Source organism: Chlamydotis macqueenii, chromosome 20 (assembly GCF_036417535.1).
Source record: "Chlamydotis macqueenii isolate bChlMac1 chromosome 20, bChlMac1.mat, whole genome shotgun sequence".
NCBI lineage: Eukaryota > Metazoa > Chordata > Aves > Otidiformes > Otididae > Chlamydotis > Chlamydotis macqueenii.
This window is the reverse complement of record NC_141575.1, coordinates 725,760-748,869: the sequence shown is the minus strand read 5'-3', so window position 1 is coordinate 748,869 and position 23,110 is coordinate 725,760. Positions and strand designations below refer to the sequence as shown.

The following is a 23,110-nucleotide window of genomic DNA, read 5'->3' as shown; positions in this document are numbered from 1 at the left end:
GCTTGAGGAGTGTCTTCCCCCAGCCCCATGAGGAGAAGGACCATCCCTTGTGCCTGGGGCACTGGGTGCCCAGTGCTGTCTCCTCTGTCCCACACGTTCCTCAGCTCTCAGCCAAGCAGAGGAGAAGGTGAGCTGGGGCTGCGCAGCGCCTGTCCTGCAGGACAGGTCTGCCTCGGCCTCTCCAGCTTGGCTCCCTTCCTGCGTTGCCCCACCGAGGGCACGCTGCCATCGTGAAGCAGCGCTGCTGGGGCACAGCTCTGCTTCGAGAGGTGGTGGGGATCCTCCTTGCCTGCAGGAGCCCAGCAGATGATGCAAGAAGTTTCCTGTTTATATTGCTCTGTTTTCTTTCCCCATGAGTTTTCTGACAAGTTAATGCATGCTTACGTTCTCCAGGCTTGGAAAAAGTCTTCAGCGGGATGATGCGGAGGCAGAGCACTCAGGGTTCTCGCCTGTGACCGTTGCCTTTCGGCAGAAGCAGGAATACTTTTGCTGGTGTTCCGTGAGGCCTAGAGGCAGGCGAGCTCTTACCCCAACTGGCTTTTTGCTCTGCGAGGCTCTGCAGGTGCACGGTGCTGCCAGGGCAGCGACCGGCAGCCCAGCTGGGTGGGGAGGCCTTGGAGGGGCCCGAGTGGCTGCTCAGCAGGAACCCTGTCCCCAAGGGACAGTGCTGTGGGCCAGACATGGCACTGCTGGCTCCCGGGAGCCAAGGACCCGGGTGGTGCCATCAGCTGCCAGCAGTGCCCGGCTCCCGTGCTGCCCAGGCCGGCCGTCGGGAAAGGGAGTATGCGCTGCTGTGCCTCCCTGGAGGCGGGTCGGGTGCCTTGCCACGTGGCTGCCCACGCAACCAGCTTGGGTCTTTACTAGATATTTGATGGGTTAGAGTGGCAGGGTTGTTCCTAAAAGGGTGTGGGTTGGAGTTTCGGGGTTTTCTCCATTGTTAAGTCAGAGTATAACAGAGCTGCGCTCCCTTCCTCTCGGGGGGTGGCACTGCTCGCGTGGGGGCCCTTCAGCCATCTCAGCCAGCTGTGATCCAGCTGTGCCCTGGGCAGGGAGTTGTAGAGGAGCTGATATCAACTGAAGTGATGTACTTCCACCTTAAAAATTATTTGGTATTGTTGTAAGTAACATGAAGTTCTTAAAGCTTACAGAGATTAGATTTAAAAGTGCGTTTGGCAGCAACTTGTATAGCACCGGTTTTACAGCTGCTGCCTGTTGAGTTTTGAGCATCTTTAATGTGGGAGCAAAGAGAGCAAAAGTGGCTAACACAAGAGAAATTGAAACCTAGAACTCAAACCGTATTAATTAACAAAGTGATTAAATCTGGTTGTAGTCCCTCAAAACTGTTTCTAACAGGGCTGGAGTTCAAGCTAGGTATCCCTGTATGCCAGCGGTTTTTCTAAGCAGTCCATTTTCTGAGTATCTTTCCACCAGGACTGAGTTACCCATAGGGGAGGGAGATGCACGTGGATTTTATATATTCCTAAACTAGCACCTTAGGAAAGAGTTGAATTCAAGGAATAATAAAGAAACAAAAAATCCCACCAAAATCCTGATTTAAAATTTTACTATTTGTGACGCATGTTTCTTTGCAGAAGCCTGACCGCAGAAGCCGTGTATGTCGTACAAGGGTGTGAGCTGAGCAGGGGCTGTGAGCAGACGCTGCTGAAATGCGAAGAGCAGCCAACACACTTTGCTGCCTTTGCTGATCAGACAATAAACACACTTTTCTCCTGCACTCCGGATAATTGGAGGGTCTTGTCAGCACACATCTCTTGCTTCCTGCGCCGAGTTTCTGCTCAACAAAACATGGGTGCAAACAGTAACAACAAATGTCAGCTCCTTGTTATCAGGCTGCTCTGGGGCCAAGGTCTTAGTTCAGTGGATCAGACTGGGGAGGGCTGTGGTGGAGCGCTTTGCCCTGACTGAGAGGCGTTAGGCAGAAGTTCAGCAGTGCTTGTGCATAGCATCAGACCATGCTGGAGTCTCCTGTGGGGAGCCATCAGTTGGTGTTAGTCTGCTGGGGTGATCTTATTTCTACTGCTCTTCTTGTGTTTGCCTTCTTGTCTCCTCTCTTATTCGACAACAAGCCTTTAGGGGCAGAGGCTCTGAACCAGCTTGCACCATGCAGGGCGAGTGCCCGGCTGCTAACAGAGCAGAGCCCTTTCCCTGCACGTGGTGCGGCCTCATGCCCACTCCTTGAATCAGCTCAAAGGCGAGATCGTCTCCTGCCTTCCTCTCCTCCTGCATGTGCTTCTGTCTCTTTGGTGGGGGGCCGAGGGTCGGTTTCCTTTGCCCTCCATGCAGCGTGTGCCACTGATTCGGCTGGACACAGGATTGCATTGGAGAGGGATGTTTGCAGGGTGTGTCCTCGCATGCTGCACCTCTGCTAAAGTCTGCGAGCGACCAGGGCTTTCCCCAGCTGCTGGAAGCAACTTTTTGGCCTGGGAGCCAGAACTCCTCGATGGCTTTTCTGTGAAGGTAACACCGAGATTGGGCCGTTCCTGTGCTTTGTCTACACAGAGCCCTCCTCACAGCTTGCCGCAGTGCGCCCTTGCATTAGGGTGGTAATGAGAGCCTCCATGTGCTGACTTCTCCAAACTGTTGTTTGGAGACCGTAACCAAAGCTGCTGTTTCCTCATTAGAATAGCCTTTGTCAGAGCATCTTTAATCAACGGACTCCCGAGAGGCAACGTTTTTAGAACTTCTTTTTATACCTTCTCTTGGAACTTCCTTGCACTGCACCTCGTGAAGAAACTAATGAGATGCTGTGAGAGTTCAGGCTGCCGTTAATTAGAAGAGGTCTGAGGAAGAAGTACTGCACATATATTAACTTTATCTTTGCTCACATGTCTCCTCTCTCCCTCTCTCTTCTTTCCAGGTTGCACAAACAGCAGATGGCTTGGATGCTGACCTCTGGAAAGATGGCTTATTTAAATCCAAGGTCACACGATACCTGTGCTTCACAAGATCATTTTCAAAAGAAAATGTAAGTCCGTTTGCTGAGCGTGTGCATGATTTGCATCTGTGCCTGGTATGCTGTTACCCATAAGATGATTCATTTTATTGAGCCATTATAATTCAAGCAGGCATTTCACTGGGTTTGGGTGAGTCAGGCGGCAAACTGCAATGGCTCGATATTTGCATTTGGTCTATGTTCTTCATGGAAAGGAATCACTGGTAAAATCTACAATAAATAATCAGCAGAAAAGGGAATGCTTGCATTTCAGCAAACCCCTCACGCTAGAGTTTCCTGCTGTGGCAATAGGTGCTGCATGCTCGTGATCCTGATGAGTTTCTGACTGTGATTACCTAGAGAAGCAAATGTTGCAGGTAGTGTTGGTGAAGGAAATACTAGTTTCTGAATCCAGGGGCACCACAGAGATTTTCTTGCAGAATTAGCTTTCCTTTCTTTGTTTTTGGTACTGATTCTTGAAAATTTGCCCATGTTGTGCATATGCTACCATATTATAATCTTCTAGCATGGCTATTAATGATAAGTCCATTTCTGATTAGTGGCAGTTGCCTGCCCACGTCTTCTGTGGGGGAGAGGAGACCGCGTGCGCCAAGAGCCTCATGCCTTGCATTCTGTTTTTGGTTGAGGGTAGTGTGAAAACTTCCTATTTTCTGGAGGAACTATTTAATTCTACAATGAATGCACTCCATCTAGTGGGTAATCCTGCTTTTCGTCGTGTTTTGGATATTCACAGCAACGCTGTTGTCAGGGTTTGGAGATACCATTTTGTGCTCGTGCTTTCACCAACGATGGGAACAGAAGGGCGGTTGTGACTTCAGGGGCTGATCGTGGGTCCTGACAGGAAAGCCGGGGGTTGCCAGTTTCCAGCATTTGACCTTTATTCCATCTGCTTCCCTGCCTGCCTCTAGGTTAAAATAAAGCTCCAGAGCTATGGGACATACTGCTTCCTGGGGTGAATGGGCAATAACTGTGCTTTTCACCCTGCAGTACCTGCAGTAGCAGGAATACTAGGCCCAGAATAGGCAGGGAGGGTATTAAACAAAGATTTGTGATGGCTTAAGTTTATCTGTGGCTACCTTAAATGGGAAGTTGTCAGCAGTAATTACAGGATAGTAGCAACTGCTGGCTGCCAGAGACAGTGTAAATACCCTCAGTCTGTGCCTGTTGGGCTTTTGATGTGAATCCTCTGCTCGGCACCGTTTGGGAATAGGTTCCTCGTGTTGATGGGGAGTGAATTAAAGGGAGTGTTGGGGGAGGACTGCCGGTCCCGGCTGCACAGCAGCCTGGTGTGTGAGGTGTGGCGCGAGGCGCTGCGTCCCGTGCATGGGTTATCAGTGGTGTTAGACCCGTGGGCACTTCTGGCAGAGCTCCTGGGCGGCAGCCTGCCTGTGTTCAGGCGCTGGCGTGGAGCCCGTGATCCTGAGGTTCACCATGGCTGTACCTGGGGGACAGCGGGAGTGCCTTCTCTTCTCAGAAAGTGGATTTCCCAAGGCTGGCCAGCCTCCTCCGGCCAGCTGAGCAGGCCCCCTCCCGAGCACAGGCCTCTGCCCATGTCAGACAGAATGTGCGCTCGTGCTGCCTGAGGCCACGGGCTTCGTGCGTGCAAGGGGGCTTTTTTTGTGAGGCAGAGACCAGAGCTGTAGATGCTGGCGCCAGTCTGCCAGCCCCTGGGAAGCACACAGAGCTGATCAGCACTCCTGGTCCTCCAGCTGCAGGAAGGTTGAAGCTGGGAGGAGGAGGGGACCAGACCGGTGAGGGAGCAGCACCCTTGTGCCTGATTATCCCAACAAGAGCTTTCCCTCCCCTCTCAGTCCTCCCTGACCATGTGGGGGTAGAATGTGCTACCCAACTGGGGACCTCCAAGGGTTAAACGACCGGTCCTCCCCCTAGCAGTGGCCTGGAGCCCTCATCTGGGAAAGAGAGGCTCCTCTCACCTGGCCCTTTGGCTTGGAAGCTTTGCTGCACAGGATTGTTTTATTTTTAACAAAACACTGGGTACTATTTGTCCTGAAGAACATGTGTAGTTAGCAGAGTTAATGCACCTCAGATACTTGGTTTATAACAGAGACAGTCTGTAGTGTCTCTTCATCAGAATTGTCATCCTCAATAACTTTCAGGATTTGACAGATTGTGAGGACATTGCTGGTATTTGGGTGTCGTGGTGAGGAGACCCCAAATGGTGCACCTCCCAAACAGGGGGCTTTGCCCTTTTCTCCTGTGCATACGGCAGAGTGTCAGTGCTGCCTGCCAGTGTTTCGGCGGCTACTGAACTTAGCAGAGGCATCTCTCCTGCCTGTGCCGTTGCTGGAGGAGCGATTGTCAGCTCAGCTGGAAGTTGCACACTGATCTAACACGGCCAGACAGTTTGGATAAATAAAACATGAAAGATGAATCAGCAGCGACCACTTCATCTACCATTTGCTGTGCCAGGACAGCATTAACTGACACATTCGGGCTTCACAGCATCCAACACTGCCTGTTCTGAGGTGCCCTGGCCAAAGTGGGGGTGGAGGCACGCAGGGTCTGCCCGACGCCAGCTGCTTTGCGTGAGCAAAGGACGTGTGCCATGCTTGGTGTGGTGGGACAGGGCTGCGGGCGTGGTGGCCCTTCTGTGAGGAGTCAAACAGGAAATGCAGAACCTCCAAAAAATAAACTCCAATCTGATCTCCTTTTATTTCAGAGGCTGCAAACTTAAATATGTTTTAAAATAGTTCAGTGTAATAATCAGAGAGTAGAGATTTGCCGGAAATACTCTGCCAGATAAAAACTTAAAGGAGGTACTTAGCAACCAGTACCACTAAAAACACACTGACGTGGCTTAGTTTGATGGCTTAGGGTGAAATTTTAATTGTTCTGTATTGCCTTTCTGTTTATAAAGGCTGTGTGGTAACTAAAGTGTTTTTTTCTTCCATATGTGAATCCAGATTATTGGCAGCAATGCTGGCTTTAACGAGAACTACAAAGAAAATCTGGTCTCTAAACAATTGTGGAGGCTGTCATTCTGAGTTGTGTTTTGAGCTCTTCAAGCCTTGATTAACAGGACAAGGCATCTGTTCAGAATTCGTGTAGGCTCCAAATGGAGTTCTCCGTTCCAAATGGCCTGCTCTTCTGGAGTGCGCCTGCCTTTGGAGCTAGAACCATGTCTGTTCAGTACTAATTAGCTAATGCATGTAATAACTTTGGCTGTGTCTGCATGAACCATCTTCCCGTAACGCTTTCTGCTGTCACTGTCATAGAAATGGTATGTTGCTCTTGTGTGTGAAGTGTGTGAGAACTAAGGTGACCTGCTTAGTGGATGAGTTGCTGGAGATAAGACTTTGAACTGCCGTGTTTCCAAAGGGAGGAATTTGGTTGTGCCTCCGAGCATCCGGAAGTACAGCAGTGGATGAGGTGTAAGAGTCTGTAAATGCTGGACGTTGTCCGGTGTCTCCCTGTCAATCGTTGTGTAGTTCCTGCAGAGGGGGGAGTTGCGACAGGCTTGGTACTTCCTTACCATTTTTCAAGTTGATGGTCAGGTACAATGGCAAGCCATCTCAGGGTTCAGGAGGTGAGAAAAGCTGGGTGTGGATTTGGTGACATTGTCATAGTCAACTGTTTCTTTTCTCTCTCCAAAGAGTCATTTAGGCAACGTCTTGGTTGATATGAAGCTCATTGATATCAAGGACACTTTACCCGTGGGCTTCATCCCCATCCAGGAGACCGTCGATACGCGTAAGTTGGTGTCTGTTCTTCAATCTCGTGCCTTCGGAGCAGCCGTTCCACTGGCGCCTGCGTGGTCCAGCAGCGGAGGGCTGTGTCCCAGGCAGAGGGATGCTCTGAGCACTGCTGCTCTCCGGGGTTACGAGTGTGTGTTTGGAGGCAGCTCTGCACTGCAGTGAAACAGCCTTCGGTTTTCCTGTACTCCTCGTGCTTTTTAACACTGCTGCCTGACTGTCACGGGCTGGCCTGCCAGAGCAGCACAGCTCCGGGGCAGGAAGGAATGGTTCATTCTTTCGTTTTGCAAGGGTGGACTAGGCCTAGTGGGAGCAGAGCTGCTGTGCTGAGGGACGCTCGCAAACGGACACCGAAAGGAAGTGCGTGTGCTCGTGGTGCTGGGTTCGTGAACGCCAGCTTTGTACCTCCCTCCGTGAAGAAACGAAGCCCGTGTTCTGGCGGGCGGTGCTGAGGATGGGGAGGAATGCTTGCACTTGTCCAGGGAAAATAGCATCCTCATTTCTGCAAGGCAGAAGTGGCTTTGCTGCCATGCGTAAGGCAGCAGTTCCCAAGCGGTGTATTCGGATCCCCTGAGACTCGTGGCAGCAGCAGCTGGAGCCATGTCTGGCGGCAGCGCTCTGCTCTGCAGCAGGCACCAAGCGCTTTGGGCTTGCAGTGCGGAGGAGGCGGGGGACGAGCCCCGTGGGAGCCGAGTGTGGAAGAGCTGCAGGACACCTGCACTGGTGTTGAGTGTACAGCTACTGCTGGAGAGCAGGGCTGGTACCAGTGCTCATCGGTAACGAAATCCAGCCTACTTATGAGTAGAACGGAGTTACGTGAGCCTGCTTTGCAGGCAATAATTCTTCTGGGTTTGCAGCAGATGAGGATGGTTTTTTGGTCATTGCTGACCTGGTTCTTATTTGAACCTGTGACCTAGACGTGAAAGGTTCTGCAGCCTGTTTCCCCTGGGTCACCCCCTTTCCCTGGAGAGTTCCTGGGCCCATGTGACACCGGGGAGAGTCATCGGCTTATCCTTCTCGCCCTTGGGAGTGCTGGACGCTTAACCGTGTGCTGCTGTGGTGTCTGTGAAAGTCCTGGTGGAAAGGAGGAAGGGCACTTCGCAGTTAATGTGAAATGCATTGGGTTGCAGCCCATCCAATCTCCAAGGCAGAGGCACTGTCTGTGTTAATGAAGTGGGCCATGGCCCTGCCTCTGTTAGCGTGAGTGAACACATTTCGATTGACTGTTTATAATATGTTTACTTAAAATTAACTCTGGTTAAGCATGTGTAATTAATGAATCCAGCTCCTAAACCAAGTTCGCTACAGACTGCAGACTCTAGCCAAGTGTGAAGAGACCAAAGACAAAAGCAAATAGTCAGCTTGCTGCGAAAGTCAAATAAGAGACCTGATTTTGTTCAGAGTTAAGTTTATGGTTACATGTGTTTCTGTGCTCTTCTCTAAGTACCAGGCGACTTGTAGTAAATCTATTAAATGTAGGACTCCTTACTAGGTTCTGAGAGAATTTTCAGATGTGGAAGCCTTAAATCCTGGGCTCCTAAAATTGGTTTTAGGTACTTCAAATAAAGCCCTAGTTTTCCAAAGCAGGAGAAGACTAGACTTCAGGGATACAGGTACTTAATATCTTTAGAAAGCAGCACTGCAGTTGCAGAGCTGCGTGCACAGATGCTGTGTTGTGACACACCTCACACTGTCTGTGCATGTATTGGTGCTGCTGCGACAGTGAGTTGCAGAGGCCAGGATGGATTGCTTTCTCCAAGGTGCGGATTACGAAACAGGAGGAGCCTGTAGAGACAGGGCTGCTTGCCATCTGTTGAAGTGAGAGCATATTTTTAAGCTGAAGGATATTTATTCATATTAGACTGAAGGGTTTTTATTTTGCAGGCACTTGTTTGTAGTTGCTGGTTGCTTCCAGATTTTCATTCAGTGTCTGCACTTTAGATTTTCAGTTTATCGATAGACTTCTGTCAGGCCTTTCAAGAGCGCGCATTCACAAATGGAAATCTCACCTTGCTCGCGTTGGGACTCTCCGGGCTCTTTAGGGTGGGACAGAGCAATGCAAATCTGTGTCTGTGTGGAGTGCCACCCGTTGTCATGCAGCTGACCCACAGCTGGATGGATTGTATCTGTGCAGACAGGCAGCGTGCGTAACGTGAATTCATTACACAGATAAGCCTTAACTCTGCTGGGCTTGGGTTTTTCTTGATGGGTAACATGGAAACAAGTGAAAATTGCTGTGTGATGCGTAGCAGGAAGGGGCCGTGCAGCGGATTCATCCACCCCCGACACAGGTCAGTGCAGCACAGTTGCCCCGTAGGAGATGGTAGCAATTAGTGCTTTGGCAATCTGGTTTATCCCTACAAAGACACCACGGCAAATGTGGTGGGAGTATCATTTCAGTGTTTGCTGAGTCACGAGGGGTCACGAACACTTGGGATGTGTGAGCTCTGGGCAGCCAGCTTTTGCCGTTAGCTGCTCTGCATGGCAGTCTGGTTCTCTGCCTACTCCTCGTCTCGGTTTGGTTCCCTGTTTGGAAGCACTTGGCAGAATGAACTGACTGGTTGTGTCAGCAGCCTCCAGGTGTGTTCCTAGAGGTGATCCTTGTGGGAGGGGGATGTAGATAGGACTATCCGGGCCGGTAAAGCGAATATTACTTTGGAACGAGAAAGCAAATGTGAGAAGTATGTGGAAGTGGAAAAATCACCTGGCATTTCTGTTCTGTGATGCACTACTCTGTGGCGTACAGGATGTCTTATCTTCTCTGCAGAGGGTAGTAGGGAGTACTGGTTTATCACAGCGCCTAATAACAAATCTCACACAGTGTACAGAGAACTCCTGATAGAAAATTTCTCCAGTCACTGAATGGCACTGCCCTGTCTGGTTTGCTGATATATATCTGCTCTTTGGCTCCAGTTCCTGCCATAATTATCTGCCTAATATCTGGAGAGACAATAAATAACATTTATACCCTAATCTTGCATAAAAACCACCCCGTGTCCTGGGTTGTTTTTGCAGAAGAAGTAGCTTTCAGAAAGAAGAGGCTGTGCATTAAATTCATCCCGCGAGATTCTACAGAGGCAGCAATCTGTGATATCCGAATCCTGGGGAGATCTAAACAAGCCCCCCCTCAGTACACATTCATAGGGTAAGTACCGCTCACTCCAGGAGCTGTTGCCGTGACTTCAGTTGCACCAAGGCTAGGCACTCTTCTCCTGTAGTTACTAAGCAGTGGTTTGTAGGAGCAGAAGCATGTCTTTAGAAAAGTCTACATAAGTACAAGTGTTACTGAGTTTGACATAGGAATTAACTACCTCCCCTTTTTTGTTTGTTTTTCCAAGTAGACTGATTCTCACTAACCAAGGTGTTTGTGAAACATGTCAGTGCTTGATACTTGTACAGGTGTGCAGCACTTGCTTGTAGCATTGATGTCTTCTGTGTTGGTTACGCAGGGAGCTGAACAACATGGGCATTTGGTACCGGATGGGCAGAGTTCCGAGGAACCATGAATCTTCACAGCCTGCCACGCCTCCTTCCCAAGTACCCTCTTCAACACCAGCTCCTAATCTGCCGAAGTAAGTTTTCTGCTTTCCAGCCGCTTCTGCTTGACGCTGCAGGGTGTGTTGTTACAAACCTTCCCTGCGGAATCAGACCAGAGTACCACATCAGTGTGGATGAGTACATGGTGTTATCTGATAATGAGGGAATGTGGTGCTCTTCCAAGTATTTGTGTATTGGAAGTTCCTTTGGCTGTCATTGTATAAAGACATACGGATGAAGAAGTCAGAAGAAAGAAAAAGCCTGCAGAGGAAGGGAAAAGCAAACTACACCTTTGCTTTAAACTGTGCAGGATGTTGTAGTTTCCAAGAAGTATGCACGGGTCACCCCTGAAGGATGGGCCAGAGCTGTAGCCCAGCTGATTTCTCTCCTTGGCAAAAGAGAGGGAGAAGTGTTCACACAGATTTTAATGCACAGGGAGACAATAATCAGCCCAGTCATGGTTTGAAGTGCTGGCTCTGGTTTTGCTTTTCTGGGACCTGACTACTGCGCGTCAGTCTTGCAGCTGACACTGAGCCTGCGGAGCAGTGACTGACGGGAGCGGCACCTCTGGGCAGATGCTGGTGTGGTGTCTGGCCAAGTGTTTTCCCTGAGTTACAGACGGTATCTGTGTGCAGATCTACAGCAGTCCTGTATTGACAGCTTACTTGCTGGGTTTCTCTGGACAAAACAGTGTTGTTAAACAAGAAACCAGCCCAGACAGAGGTTGAGCTGAGTGCTTTATACTTCCAGCACTTGCTAGGAAAGCATGGCATCCAGTGATAGACGGGCTCCTGCCGATGAGGCTCGTTGACTGCACTCGGGGCCAGGCTGTGCCAGGGGACAGCGCGTTCTCCACAGGCTTCTTTGGGCTTTTGCTTAATTAAGGGAACACGTATTTTTGTGCTAGGCGTTTGGTGTACTGCAGATACATTTACAGTATTACAATAGCTGTTGAGAGCTAGAGTTTCGAAGGAGACAGCAGAGGGGAATTCTGGGGGGATTGGTTTGTGTACAAAGGTCGTTGTATCTTATGGGTGGAAAATACTCATGTCCCTTGGTACAGGTCGTTTCAGAGAGTGACGCTTTTAAACTGCTGTAAACTGTTCCTGGAAGAGCTATCAGGTGTCTTTTTAAGGCAGATGTGTACATCTGAGCCTTCACCCCTGACCCAGACTTAAATCTGCTGTCTTGCGGCGGCTCTTTGGACTCTCCAAAGCATTTGGGCGTTTCTTTTGCTGAGAGTTTTTCTCGGTCGCCTGCCGTGCTGTGGCACACTGCTCTCTGTCCGGCACTGCTAGGTGTGCTGCAAGCAGAGATGCTGTCTTGCTTTTCAAACAGAGATGGAGGCAAAAGAGATGAAAAGCCAGCAGTCTTCCGGAGACTTCAGCCTGTCCCACTGGGAGCTGATCCGTTGTTTTGAAGCTTTGCTGGACATAAGCTACATGCTAGCACAGGCCATGCGAGATCAGAGAAAAAGATGTCTTGATTTTAGAGCACAGATTTTCATTTTCTGTCTGCAGGAGATTCCTGCCTGGGCAGATTTCCACAATAAAGAGAAAAAATTATCATAGCAAGAGAATGTCAGTGGCGATCCTTAATCGCTGAGTGTGGAAGGGTCACTTTATGGCCGAGCAGGGAAGGCTGCAGAGCAGCGTCAGAGCTGTTGGGAACAGGGCCAGAATTAGAGCTCAGAGCATCAGCGACAGTCTGAAAAGAAGTGTTTACAAGGCTTATATATTTTATAACCTCTTGTTGTACAGTTTATGGTTTACAATGGCTGCAAGGAAATTGGATCAGTTTTGTTTTACTTGCCAAATAAAGCAAATGTCAAAATAGTCAATATAAAATGTATTCTAATTTGGCTGAGTTAAAACAGCCAGTATGCAGTGGAATAATTGAATGTTACATTAATGCCTCCCAGTAAAAACCACCTGTCTGTAGCCAGCTCCACACTCATGCCCTGTGCGTGATTTACAGGTAACTTTTACACTACCGGCCTGATCATTCAAAGCATCTTTCATGTCTGTTTTTTTACTCTGTTTATTTATTATCCAATATATTTTTTAAGAAATAGAAATGTATATAAAGGTGCATCCTGCAAATATTTCATTATTACAGGGAATACGTACTGCTTGAAAGCCTTTTCTAATACTTTATCAGCAGTGTGGTAAGTTACTCAACGTTTAATGTTTGTGGAAGATCATAGGCACAAGTGACCTCTTATTTTTACGTCACCATAGAGAGATGAGATTACACTGGTAGCCAGCTTGCTGTTTTATTCCAAGTGGATATATCCGAACAGGAACAGCAGCGAGTTATTCTGATGCTGCTGTGAGTGCTAAGAGAAAATCAGCGGGCAGTGCTGGATAGAGAGCACTGTGGAGGTTCTGCCCGGAGTCTGGTCAGATAGTTAAGCTATCCTCTTCAGTTGCTGTCTCGCATTATAAAATAATTCTAAATCAGGAGGGCATGCTGGGGTGCTTCAGAACAATTGCTAACACTGGATATAAACTAAACCAGTAAAACACACCAGTGAGCTTCTGCACAGCAAAACCTTCCTAAATGGAAGGCCCTTTTACTGCGGGAGATGTTTATTTCTGTGCCAGCCGTGTTTCCTCCTCTGATCCGTGGTGTAAGTTACTGGTGGCAGTGGATGGCGGCACATCTCAGAGGTTTGACCCCCACAGCTTTCTGCACGTCAGCAGTGCTGCTTCCGCTCCTTGTGTCACGGGGTTACAGCTCACAGTCAGAACTGCGCAAGGGGAGGCTTTGTTTGATATTCGTGCTGGACTACATATGTTATTTTTCCGCCATTTCTTCTTGGTGTTTCCTACTGCAGGCATCTGGCTTAATGGTCTCTAGCGGCAGCCCTCGCGCGTCCCAGTGAGGATGGCATGCTGTGCTGTGGAGCACAGCCGTGCCATTGTGCGAGGCATCAAGCTGCTTTACTGTCTTTTCTCTCCAAATCCTGCGACAGCTTCTTGGCACTAATGGCAGCCTGGAGGAATGCACTTGCAGTTTCCCATCCTAAAAGGCTGCTACTAAAGAACTGCTTTTGTTGGCGTGGGTCATCGGTGGGGGTTTAATGTGGCTTTCCTCGGTACCTCTGCTGTGTTCAGGGCCTGCGCTCTGGTGCTGCGTGGTGACGTGGCTTTGGGGAACGAGAAGGTAACCTTCCCTAGGTGAGGTGCTCGTAGCAGGTAACTCACCTGGCCCTTCGCACTCTTCTGCTTCACCCGCCTGTGGATCGGCAATTGCCAGCGCATGGGCTGGGGACCTGGGGAAAAGTGCGCGTCCCGAGCGTTTGAGCAGTGTCTCAGCCCCTCCATGCCTTGGGCTCTGTTGGAGTAGGGTAGAGCAGGATTTGCGTGTGACGTTCTCCTCTTCCTGAGCCTAGCTCCAGCCTTTTGGGAGCAAGTCCTTGACTTCTGTGAATGCGAGCAGAGCCCACCTCGAACCGTCTTGCCTTGCGGCTGCCTACGCAATGGCTCCCACCGCAGCCGCGGTGCTTTGTGAGCCCGTGTGGCTTCTGTGGTTCAGGAGCGTGTTTCGCAGCCCTTCCTGAGGTGCTGGAGGAGTCTCTACCGTCATTCAAACAGCCCTCTCACAATTTGTCAGCTGCAAGCAAGATGTCAGTCAGTGCTGCTGAAGTGTGTTTTACAGTGACAGACATAATTGCACTTAACTTTTGCGTGGATGTTATCAATCTGTGACGGATACTTTGGGAAATGGAGCACTCTGATTGCAGATGATGTGTCACAGGCGTTTAATCTTCCTCTCGGAGAGACTGGGATTCAGTCACAACTTTTACTTGTTGATGTCAGGTTTTGAAAATGTAGATTTGCGCTGACCCTGGGAATCGTTCAGTCATCTCGTTTGCAGGGCTGTCATCTGAAAGGTTAACGGCTTACTAGGGAGAGGGAAGATCTTGCTCGAATCCACTTGTATTCGTGTCACGCCTTAGCGTGGATGGGTGCTCGGCGTTTCAGTTCAGAAGGACAGAACTCCTCCGGTTGCCTTCCCGACATGCCCGTGGCACATCTCCATGGCTGTTCTGACTGAGAACCACAGAGCGAGGGCAGGCCGGCCCTGGGCAGGGGCTGAGCCGAGCTGCGGCTCTCGGTGGGGCTCATGGTGCCTGCTGCCGTCCGGGAGGCCGAGCCGCGCGTCGGCCGCTGGTGCTCTGGGCTGACCAGAAGGGCACACGGGCAAGCAGAACAGCGTCAGCCCTGAGTGCTGCGCCTCCAGGCGTGCCTGGTGACAGAGAGGTGGCAGAGCAGCCGGACGCCTGGCCAGGCCAGGAAGGGCCGGCGGCGGGGGAACGCTGCAGCTCGGGAGGGAGCTGCTATCCTGGCGAGGCGGCAGTTGGGAACGCCAGAGTGGCTCAGGTGGGTTTCTCACGCATGGGGCTCATGGTGCAGCCAGGCGCGAGCCATCGTGGGCACCAGCAGAAGGAGGCACCAGTTTGGAAAGACAGACAGAGAGAGGGTTGGGAGATGGGTGGCCGCTTCCCCGAGAGCGGCACGCTGCTGGTGCATGCGCACAGCAGTGGGACAGCCGAGGCCGGCACAGGTCAGCGGGGTGGAAAGGGCAGGGTTCTCTCAGGGTTAGCAAGGCGAAGCAGCCAGGCTGGCCTGAGGCGCTGCGGGCAGCGAGTGTGGGGTGAGCTGGAGTGTGTCAGCGTGTTTGGTCGGGGGGATCAGGCAAAGCCTCCTCGGGTGCAGGGGGCCTGCATCCAGCCGGGCAGCACGAGACCCCCACTGCTGGCGGGCCGGGGTCCAGGCTGCTGGTGCTGGAGCTGGGGCCCACTGGAAAAGGCAGCGGGTGCTCCCGGCTGGAGGGGGCAGCGGGCCCAGCGTGTGTCTGCTGGGCTGGTAACTCCTGCCCGCTCATGGCTAATAAGCTGGAGAAACAGCTTGCCTGTGCTGCAGCTCGCAGCCCTCGCAGCCACGGGCACACAGCGTGGCTGCAGCCATCGCTTCCCTCGCCCTCTCCCTGCTCTGTGCCACTGGGTGCTCAGGTCCTGAAGTGCTGATCTGGCAGGAGTGTTGCACCAGGGAAGTGCTGCCCTGGTTTTGATAGGAAGATAACAACTGCCCTACTTAAACCCCTGAAATAACAGCAGGATGTGTGCATCCTCCTCCCATGCTCCCAGTTACCTCTTAAACAGTTAAGCTACCCCTCCTTAGAAAAGGGGAATTATTTGCTCCTGTTCCTCTGCTCCCAGGGGAGTTTAATGTTAAGGAATGCAAGAATTTCCTTTCTAGGCAGAGAAGTCTGATTTTTCAAATTGATTTATTCACGGTGTTTGAACTTTGTCGTGTGAGCTTGGAAAGCGATCAGTGTGTGGCTTTCTGCTGGAGGCTGATGATGTGCAATGGGTGGCAGGTAATAAAGCAGCACCGACGAGCCGGCACGTCGGAGACCTGAGCTCGGTCTGACGATAAGCCAGGCTTACTCTGGGCAGTGAGTTAACTGAAGGGAAGTGGAAAGGCTTTTTACCTTCCCTATTTTTTTAAGTAGCAACAATATTATTTATAAATAACTATTTAATTTTTTTCTTTAAGACATTTAAAATAGATTTTATGGAGAGTCTGTAGAGGAAAAGGTTCCAGGGTTTCAGTGCTTTTCTGCTCTGTTGGGAAACAAAGCCCAGACTTCAGAAAGCTGCTGTGGACTGCAGGCAAACACCATGGGAAGCCTGATGGCCGGGATGCTTTCGCAGAGTGTCGGGGATCTGCCCTAAAGTCCCTCATCTGAACCAGATGCTGCCAAGTAAGGAGTACTTTGGGGTGGATGTTTCCAGGTTGACTGGCAGCTGCTCTGAGAAACGTTGCCAGTGGGATCTCCTGACAGTCTGATCCTTCCTACAAAATGCTTCCTTCTTGATGGAGTTGCATTTTCTAATCTGTTTCATCAGAAGAGCTCTAAAGTAAACTACCTTCTGATTTACAACTAGTAAAACGTCTTCTTGGCTCAAATCACTCGTATTGTGAAATACAGCACAATATTCCTAGTTCTTAAATTGTGTACCCTACAAGAGGCCAAGGATAGTACAAGGGCTGGGTTCACATCACAGTAGCTATGCGTTTAAAAAAAAAAAAAGAGATTGAAACAATAAATTAAAGCTTGGGGGAAGTGTTTCCATAGACCCATTCCAGTGGGTACGGTAAGAAGCAGAATTTAAGGATGAAATGTCCATGATGCGTGCACGCTGTGCAAATCTGAACATGACAGTTTGTTTGAGTGGGTAAGGGGTGCTGGCATATGTTTATCCGGAGTCTGTTTCCCATCAGGAATTTGTTATGAGACTGCGCTGACCGTATGGCTTGCATCCAACTCAGCTGGATGAAGACGTGCAAAAATTGGTCACAGTCCAGTATGTTTTAGTGGTAGAAAATGATGATTAGGAAAAAAACGTTTAAACAATACGAGTGATTTGCAGGCACAAGAATCCCTTGCAGCAGCTGAGAGACACACGTTAACTGTACTTAGAAGAAGTTTGATTGATTTAGCTGATTTCGAGCATGCATTGAAAAATTTGGGGAGTGCTCTGAGTGAAGAGGGTTCGATATCCTTGGAGCCGTTTTTCTTTATAGAGCCCTGTTCCTGGTACAGCAATATTCCTGGAGGCGTATTTCTTTGGGGCATAGCATAGGGTCATTGAGTACAGACTGAAGGTATTCATTCAGCGGAGCTGTATACTCAGTTTTAAATAAGCCCTGCAGGGGAATTGAGCGTTTTTCCCCTAAAAGTTGTGTTGTCTGCTATTTAATATGATCTCTGCCACTGTTGATTTGTAATCTGTGCTTTCACCCTGAAGTGCATGTGGTTGTGTTCAGATATTTCCTTCTTTAAATCGATCAATTTCACCATTTTCCAAAACAGTTCTCGAGTTTATTGCTTTTAGTAAAGTGTTTGGACTGTCGTTATTTATTACTGGCAAAGTGCTGACAACGTGCTCTTCCCAAATGAGTCTTTATGTGGAGTATTTGTTTAGCAGGTTCTGCAGGGGAGGCGTCGCTGCTCCCCGCGCTGCGCTCTGCCTGCCGCGCCCTGGTGCTGTGGGGTCTCTCTGGGTGGCAGCCCCTCTGCGCCCCGCGCCGGCGAGGGGCTCTCCTCAGCGGTGAGTTCTGGTCGGACCGGTGAGCCCAGGCTGCGTTGTGCTGGTTAACTGGACAGACTTTAAAATCCTATCCCGGGAAGCTTACACCGTGTGTAATTTATCTTTCTGGAGTATTTCTGCTGCTTGGCAATTTTTCCCTGCTGCTTCATTATCTGAAACCCCTGACTCTGGAGAGCAGCTAGTGAAGGATGGGGAGAGCCACGCTCTTCCCGCCGCAGCCTCCAGAGACACAGCGCTGCTCATCGAAGACAACCGCTTCATAAGCTCTTCGTGCTTTCAGTATGAGGTCTCCGTTCTTTGATGCAGTCCTCCGCCTATAACAGTTTAATGGGCTGCAGCTCAGACTTTCAGGCAGTGTAAATTAAACTTGCTGGATCTTTTCTGTTGTTTGGCAGCTGTTCTATCCTGGTTAGTTAAGTCCTCTGATCTAAATTAATCCCTGTACAGAGCAAGCTGCAGGAGCTTCTTTGTGCATTAAGCCCTACATTCTGGGTTGCTGGTCTGCAGTAGATCATGCTCCCTTGTTAGCATCGTTGCAGTTTGTTCTGTTCAGCTGGTGATTGCCTTGGTTTTGACAAAGTAGCACAACATCATTTTCCAGTGTCTCTGGGGTGTGGTCGTTTGGGAGGGGATGCGCAGAGGCGTGCTGTCTGTTGTGCATGGGGTACGTGTGCTGCAGGCAGGCCCTTTTCCCTTTCCACAGCTGGGAAAATTAAGTGGGTAAATCTAAAAGTGGAAAGAATCACTCACTCCCTTTTTCATTCTCTCATGCTTTTGGGCTTTTATAAAATCTGAATCTGGCACCACCAGCTCTCATTGATTTTTGGGAAACAGGATATTTTAGTAGCTTGGAAGGAGATGAAATGCCTGCAAAGCCCATATGTTGCTTGTTTTAGGGAAAGGGTCAGGAAGGCTTTAGAAAGTATTTAAATATTTGGTTTACATGATTAGAATAGATTGTCTGGAATGAAGTCCATTACCTGAAGTGATTCTTGCCCCACAGTTTTGTTTTTCACTGCAGTTCTTTGGAGTATGAGGTAGGTGTTCTGGCGTGGCAGTGCCTGAGCAGAGTACAAGTTAAGGGCTGTGAATTAATACCGTCAATGGGATTCTGGACACCACCGGAGCCATGGATACCCGCTACGGCGTTGTCTGTCAGCTGCGGTTTGGAAAAAGCGTTCTGGTAGAGGGAGCAGTTGCTGAGAGGTCCTCTGATGTCTGTCACTGAAACTCCAGATGATCCTTTCTTAGGAATCAGCTTTTTCCTCCCTCCATAGGCAAAGCTTTCAAGTGGGGTTACATTTCCTGAGAGCTACAGCCTGATACTAATGTCTTGTAGGTGTGTTTTCAGCTTTCTACAGCTTGGAATTTAATTATTCTGTCCTTGTTTTTTCATGAGGCATGATCTTTGCATAATCCATTGATTACTGAAGGTAGGGTTCTTTTTATTTGAGGGTGTTCCTATGAGGCTGCAGTTTTGTGACACTGTTCTTAAGCTTGTTTAAGATAAGTTGCAGTCTCGACAGCGGTACGTGAAAGAACAGGACAATTCCAGTCTCAGTATGCATCATGGTTTCTAATATATTTGATAACGTGGGGCAGTTCTTAAAGGCTTTGCCTGATGTCTTGACCACACTCATCCAATCCGGTTGGGAAGCCAAAACTTGCTGTTGTTCCTTTGCTGTGCCTTGTTGATATTTTTATGTGAATTATGAAGCATCCTTTGATATCTGGCATTTCCCCTTACGATCCTCTGTTGCTTTTTATGAGTACTTGCCCCCTAACTTCAAAAGCAGTCCATCACCTTCCTGCAGACAGTTATTAATAACTGATTTGGAACCGTCGGGCGTTCCTGGGCCTGTTTTATGTGAGTTTCTCTCCAAAAACATTCAAAAAATGGCCATAATGCACGCAGACCTCAAACCACCTTTACTAGCCTGTGAGGGATCTCTTTCATCACGTGCTGCTTCTGTTGTCGTCTATAGACGGATTCCGTAGATTTAATGACCAAAAGGAAAACTGAAGTTAAGAGAGTAATTAAATCTATCCTGTCCTGAACTGTGCTGTTGCAGTTGTTTCGTCCTAAATTGCCTGGAAATTATTGTATGCTGGGGAAAAATGTTTTTGTGTTTAACCAGTGCTGGAGCAGCGTGGTTTTGACTTGAGTTGGAGCAAGCAGGGTGGAGCCGTGGTGCTGGCCTCGCCGGGGCAGGCGTCCGTCCGTCCCGACAGCCGCAAACCCGCCTCATCGCTTTCATTTGGCGGGGAGGAGGAAAGCTGCTTTTTGTGACATTCCCAAAGAAATTAATTGGCATGGGGATGGTTAATGTGAGTTGTCGTTCCCAGCATTAGAGATTTCACTAAAGTACTAGTAATTACCGTTAATATCTTCCAGTGGAAACTTTGGGAGTAAGCGAGCCCTGGCTGAAGCAGTATTTAACAGCACGCTGCTGGCATGATAAGAATGCAAATAAGCGTTATTAGCCTAATGATTCTGCTGTCGCCATGCCTGTGCAGCAGCAGTGTTGTGAATATGTCATGCAGTACCCGTGAATTTGGAAAGTGTGTCAAAACACAACTTCAATTAGTTTGCTCTAATTATGGCTCTGGAGAGTTCATAACTATATCACTCCTCATTAAAAGAGATTTTCTTCTACGGATTAGTACAGCCCGTGAGGGGTGTGTGAGGGGTCTGAGGCAGAGCTGTGCGGAGGAGTGCCCACGGGGTGCTGGGAGGTGCAGTGGGTCCGGAGCAGCGCGGGGTCTGGCTCTGTCCCGTGAGCCCCTGGTGCGGGGCAGGGGCTGGGAGACCTCAGTGCGGGGCGGGCAGGGCCGCACGGCTGCGCCAGGTCAGCCCTTGGGTGGCCGCTTCGGTGTCCTGCAGAAGAATTTTGTCCCTTGGCACGTGGACCTGGTGGATGATTCTGGACAGGCTCTTCAATTTAAACAAACCAACCAAAAACCAAAAGAAGGCACACAAGCCCTGGTAGGAACCATACATGGTGGTAAAATAGAGATCTGACCTGAGAGCCTGGCTCTGCCAAGGTGGAGGAGCGTGAGCAGTCAGAAGCCTGAGTCAGTCCATCGTCGCGGAAGGAGCCAGGCGGGATGCCCCGTGTCCACGTGCCTTTCCCTGGATGTCTGTAGCGTCTTCTCAGGGCTGACTTGTCCTGTTGCCCGAGTGAGTTCTTGCTTTGCAGAACAGGGAGAAGATTCTTGTGCTCACAGGTGAGCAGTTGGTGAAGGGTTAAAGTAGTAATTGTTTAAATCTTTTAGGCTTTCTTCCCAGTTCTGTGATAATTTGATGAAGAACTTCACCCTAATTAAATATTCAAATTAGGAATAAGTGTCAATATGGCTTCCCATTGCCTGGAATGATGATTAATTGTATTCAAAACTCTAGTGGCCGCTGTAATCTAAACCAAACCGTTGTTCTTGATTATTTCTGCAACACATTTACCGTGTTTTTGTTTTAAAATTTAAACTAGTAATTGATTTGCCATATGCTGCAGCGCTGCACATACTTCCACGATATGTGTTTAGGAACTTGGGGACTTTGTAATTGGGATTTTCTTGCTTTTCAGTGGCAGTCTCTTTTTTGTTTGGTGGGGTTTTTTTGTCTTCTACAACACAAAATGATTTGGCTTTCACAACGCATAAGGAAAATGCATTATGCAGTCAACTTTGTAGGTATGAGTTATATTGATCCTGGCCAAAGTTTGCATTAATTTGAAATAAATTAGACTTTGTTTCCCATGCTTTTAAAAAAGAGACGGGGAAAGGGAGAGCCGATCTCCTCCTAGCAGTCACTGCTCTACGTCTTGTGGTCTTGCAGCTAGATGTTCTCCTTGGAGAGACCTGGCTGTCCTCGGTGCAGCTTGGTGGGAGTGATGCAACGCCCGAGATGGAAGGTGGCCATGGAGGGGGCAGGATTCTTTCTGTTTTTTCCAAACGCTCTCGTAGCAGCCCCGGTTCAAGCCTCCCCCGGTGCTGGCAGGCCGGTCTCAGCAGCGGCTGGACTGGCGCTTTCGGCTCACGAGCGGTTGCAGGAGTGCCGGCCTGCTGAGAGCAGGTCTCTCGCCGCATCCCCACGCGTAAAGTTTGTATTCCCGCTCCGGTGAGGGAATACCTCCGCGTGTCTTTTAACGTTGGTACGTCTGAAGCGGGGACACCCTGCGGAGTTAGCCGCGAGGTCTGGGTACGTCATCCTCTGCCGCTGCGTTTGTGCGTGTGTGGTCAGAGTCCCTGGGACGGCAAGCGATTCATTTTAATTACACACATGGAATGTGAGCACTGCTTCAGCATATGGCGCTCGTGAAGCCCGGTGCTTGCGTGAGCTGCCAGGCACACCTATGGTGACAGGGGACTTGGTTTGGAAAGCCTTTTACAAACTGAGGATTCGGAGCTTTACTGGGAGGCTGCTGGGCGACGGCTCCTTGGTGGCGCTTGCGCCGTGCCTGCCGTGAGCTGCCCGTGGGACTGTCTCCTCAGGCCGAGGGGATGCTGTCACCTCCCTGGCAGCCTGCGGTGGTCCGGCCGGCTTCTGGTAGTTGTGGAGGAGGGCTGTCCGGGGGGAAGAGGGTCAGCCTCTCATGCAGCAGAAGCTGGTAGAAAGTTTTAGAATACGCTGCTCAGAAACGAGCTTTTTAAGATCCGCTTTGTTTACTTCCAGAACGATTCCTGCTGTTTTGTTTGGGATAAAGAAAGCAGTCCCCCGAACAAGCAAGAGAAATTCAAAAGTCTTTATGTTAGCTGTTTTGATGCCTTAGAAAGTATTTTTGGATACCGCTATTGAAAAGCAAATGAAAAGCCTGTAATGCCTACAGGCAGCGGTCTTCTGGTTTAAAGTGTGTTCATGACAAACCTGCCTGTGCTCGCGGAGTCTCATATGGATTGTGTTTTAAACAGCAAACTGCTAGCCAAATTGAAAAATATTTTCACACCATCTTTTTTTGGTTAGAAATAGCTTTGGGAAACACAAGCAAACTCAAACTGATGTTTGCTTTTTCTCATTTTATCCGTGCTGTTCGCTATCAGCTGCGTCAAGGTCTAAAAATACATAGTTCTTCACAAAAGTGTCCTGTTCTTGAAGGTAGATAATTTCCAGATGATTTGCTCACTAGATAAAACCTGCTAGCTAAGAACGTGGATTTGATGCTCTACTGAAGAAGATGCAGAGCCCTTTCTCGCAGACAAGGCATTTGTGAGAGGACACAAAGGCCGCCTGGTTTTTCGGGCAGGGCGATGCCGAGGGTCTTGCCGTGGCCGGTAGCTCTCACTGGCGTGGGACGGCAGCTGCTGCCTCTGCTCTCGTGCTGCGCTAAGCCTGTCTGTGAAGAGGGAGCATCTTCATTGCGTGTGGCAACAGGGCCCAGAAGATGAATGATGACGTTTTATAAAAATTCACACAGATCTGGGATCAGCACTAGAAAAATACAGATTTGAATTAAAAGGGAAAAGCTCACATCTCTCATCAAAGCATAGAAATCTGTGGGATGTCAGTAATGGTTACTGGCAAAGTCTTTTCTCACAGCATATTTCAGTGGAGCTCCTTGGCCGGCTGGCCGGGGTGGGCAGCGTGGCGGCAGAGACGGAGCTGTGTCCGCGTGCCGAGCAGCCTTGCTCGTGCTCTCCCAAGCCCCAGCGCGCCCCAGCCCGGGCAGCGTTCCCGGGCTGTGTCCCGCTGGGCGCGAGGAACTGGCGCTGGCTGCTTGCACCCTGCCCAGAGGGCTCCCCATTCCATCCGCAGAGGACGGCGCA

At 49.7% G+C, this 23,110-nt stretch overlaps 1 protein-coding gene across 8 annotated transcripts in view; it reads left to right on the top strand.

The window, feature by feature from the left end:
- The window catches only part of MVB12B (multivesicular body subunit 12B), a 70,861-nt gene that overhangs the window by 10,429 nt on the left and 37,322 nt on the right, over positions 1-23,110 (top strand). For all 8 annotated transcript variants that reach the window (XM_086763738.1, XM_086763739.1, XM_086763741.1 and 5 more), the window contains 4 exons: positions 2,879-2,986; positions 6,589-6,685; positions 9,703-9,832; positions 10,137-10,259. In XM_086763738.1, coding sequence (XP_086619864.1) covers positions 2,879-2,986; positions 6,589-6,685; positions 9,703-9,832; positions 10,137-10,259 — 458 coding nt within the window. The remainder of the gene's footprint in view (positions 1-2,878; positions 2,987-6,588; positions 6,686-9,702; positions 9,833-10,136; positions 10,260-23,110) is intronic.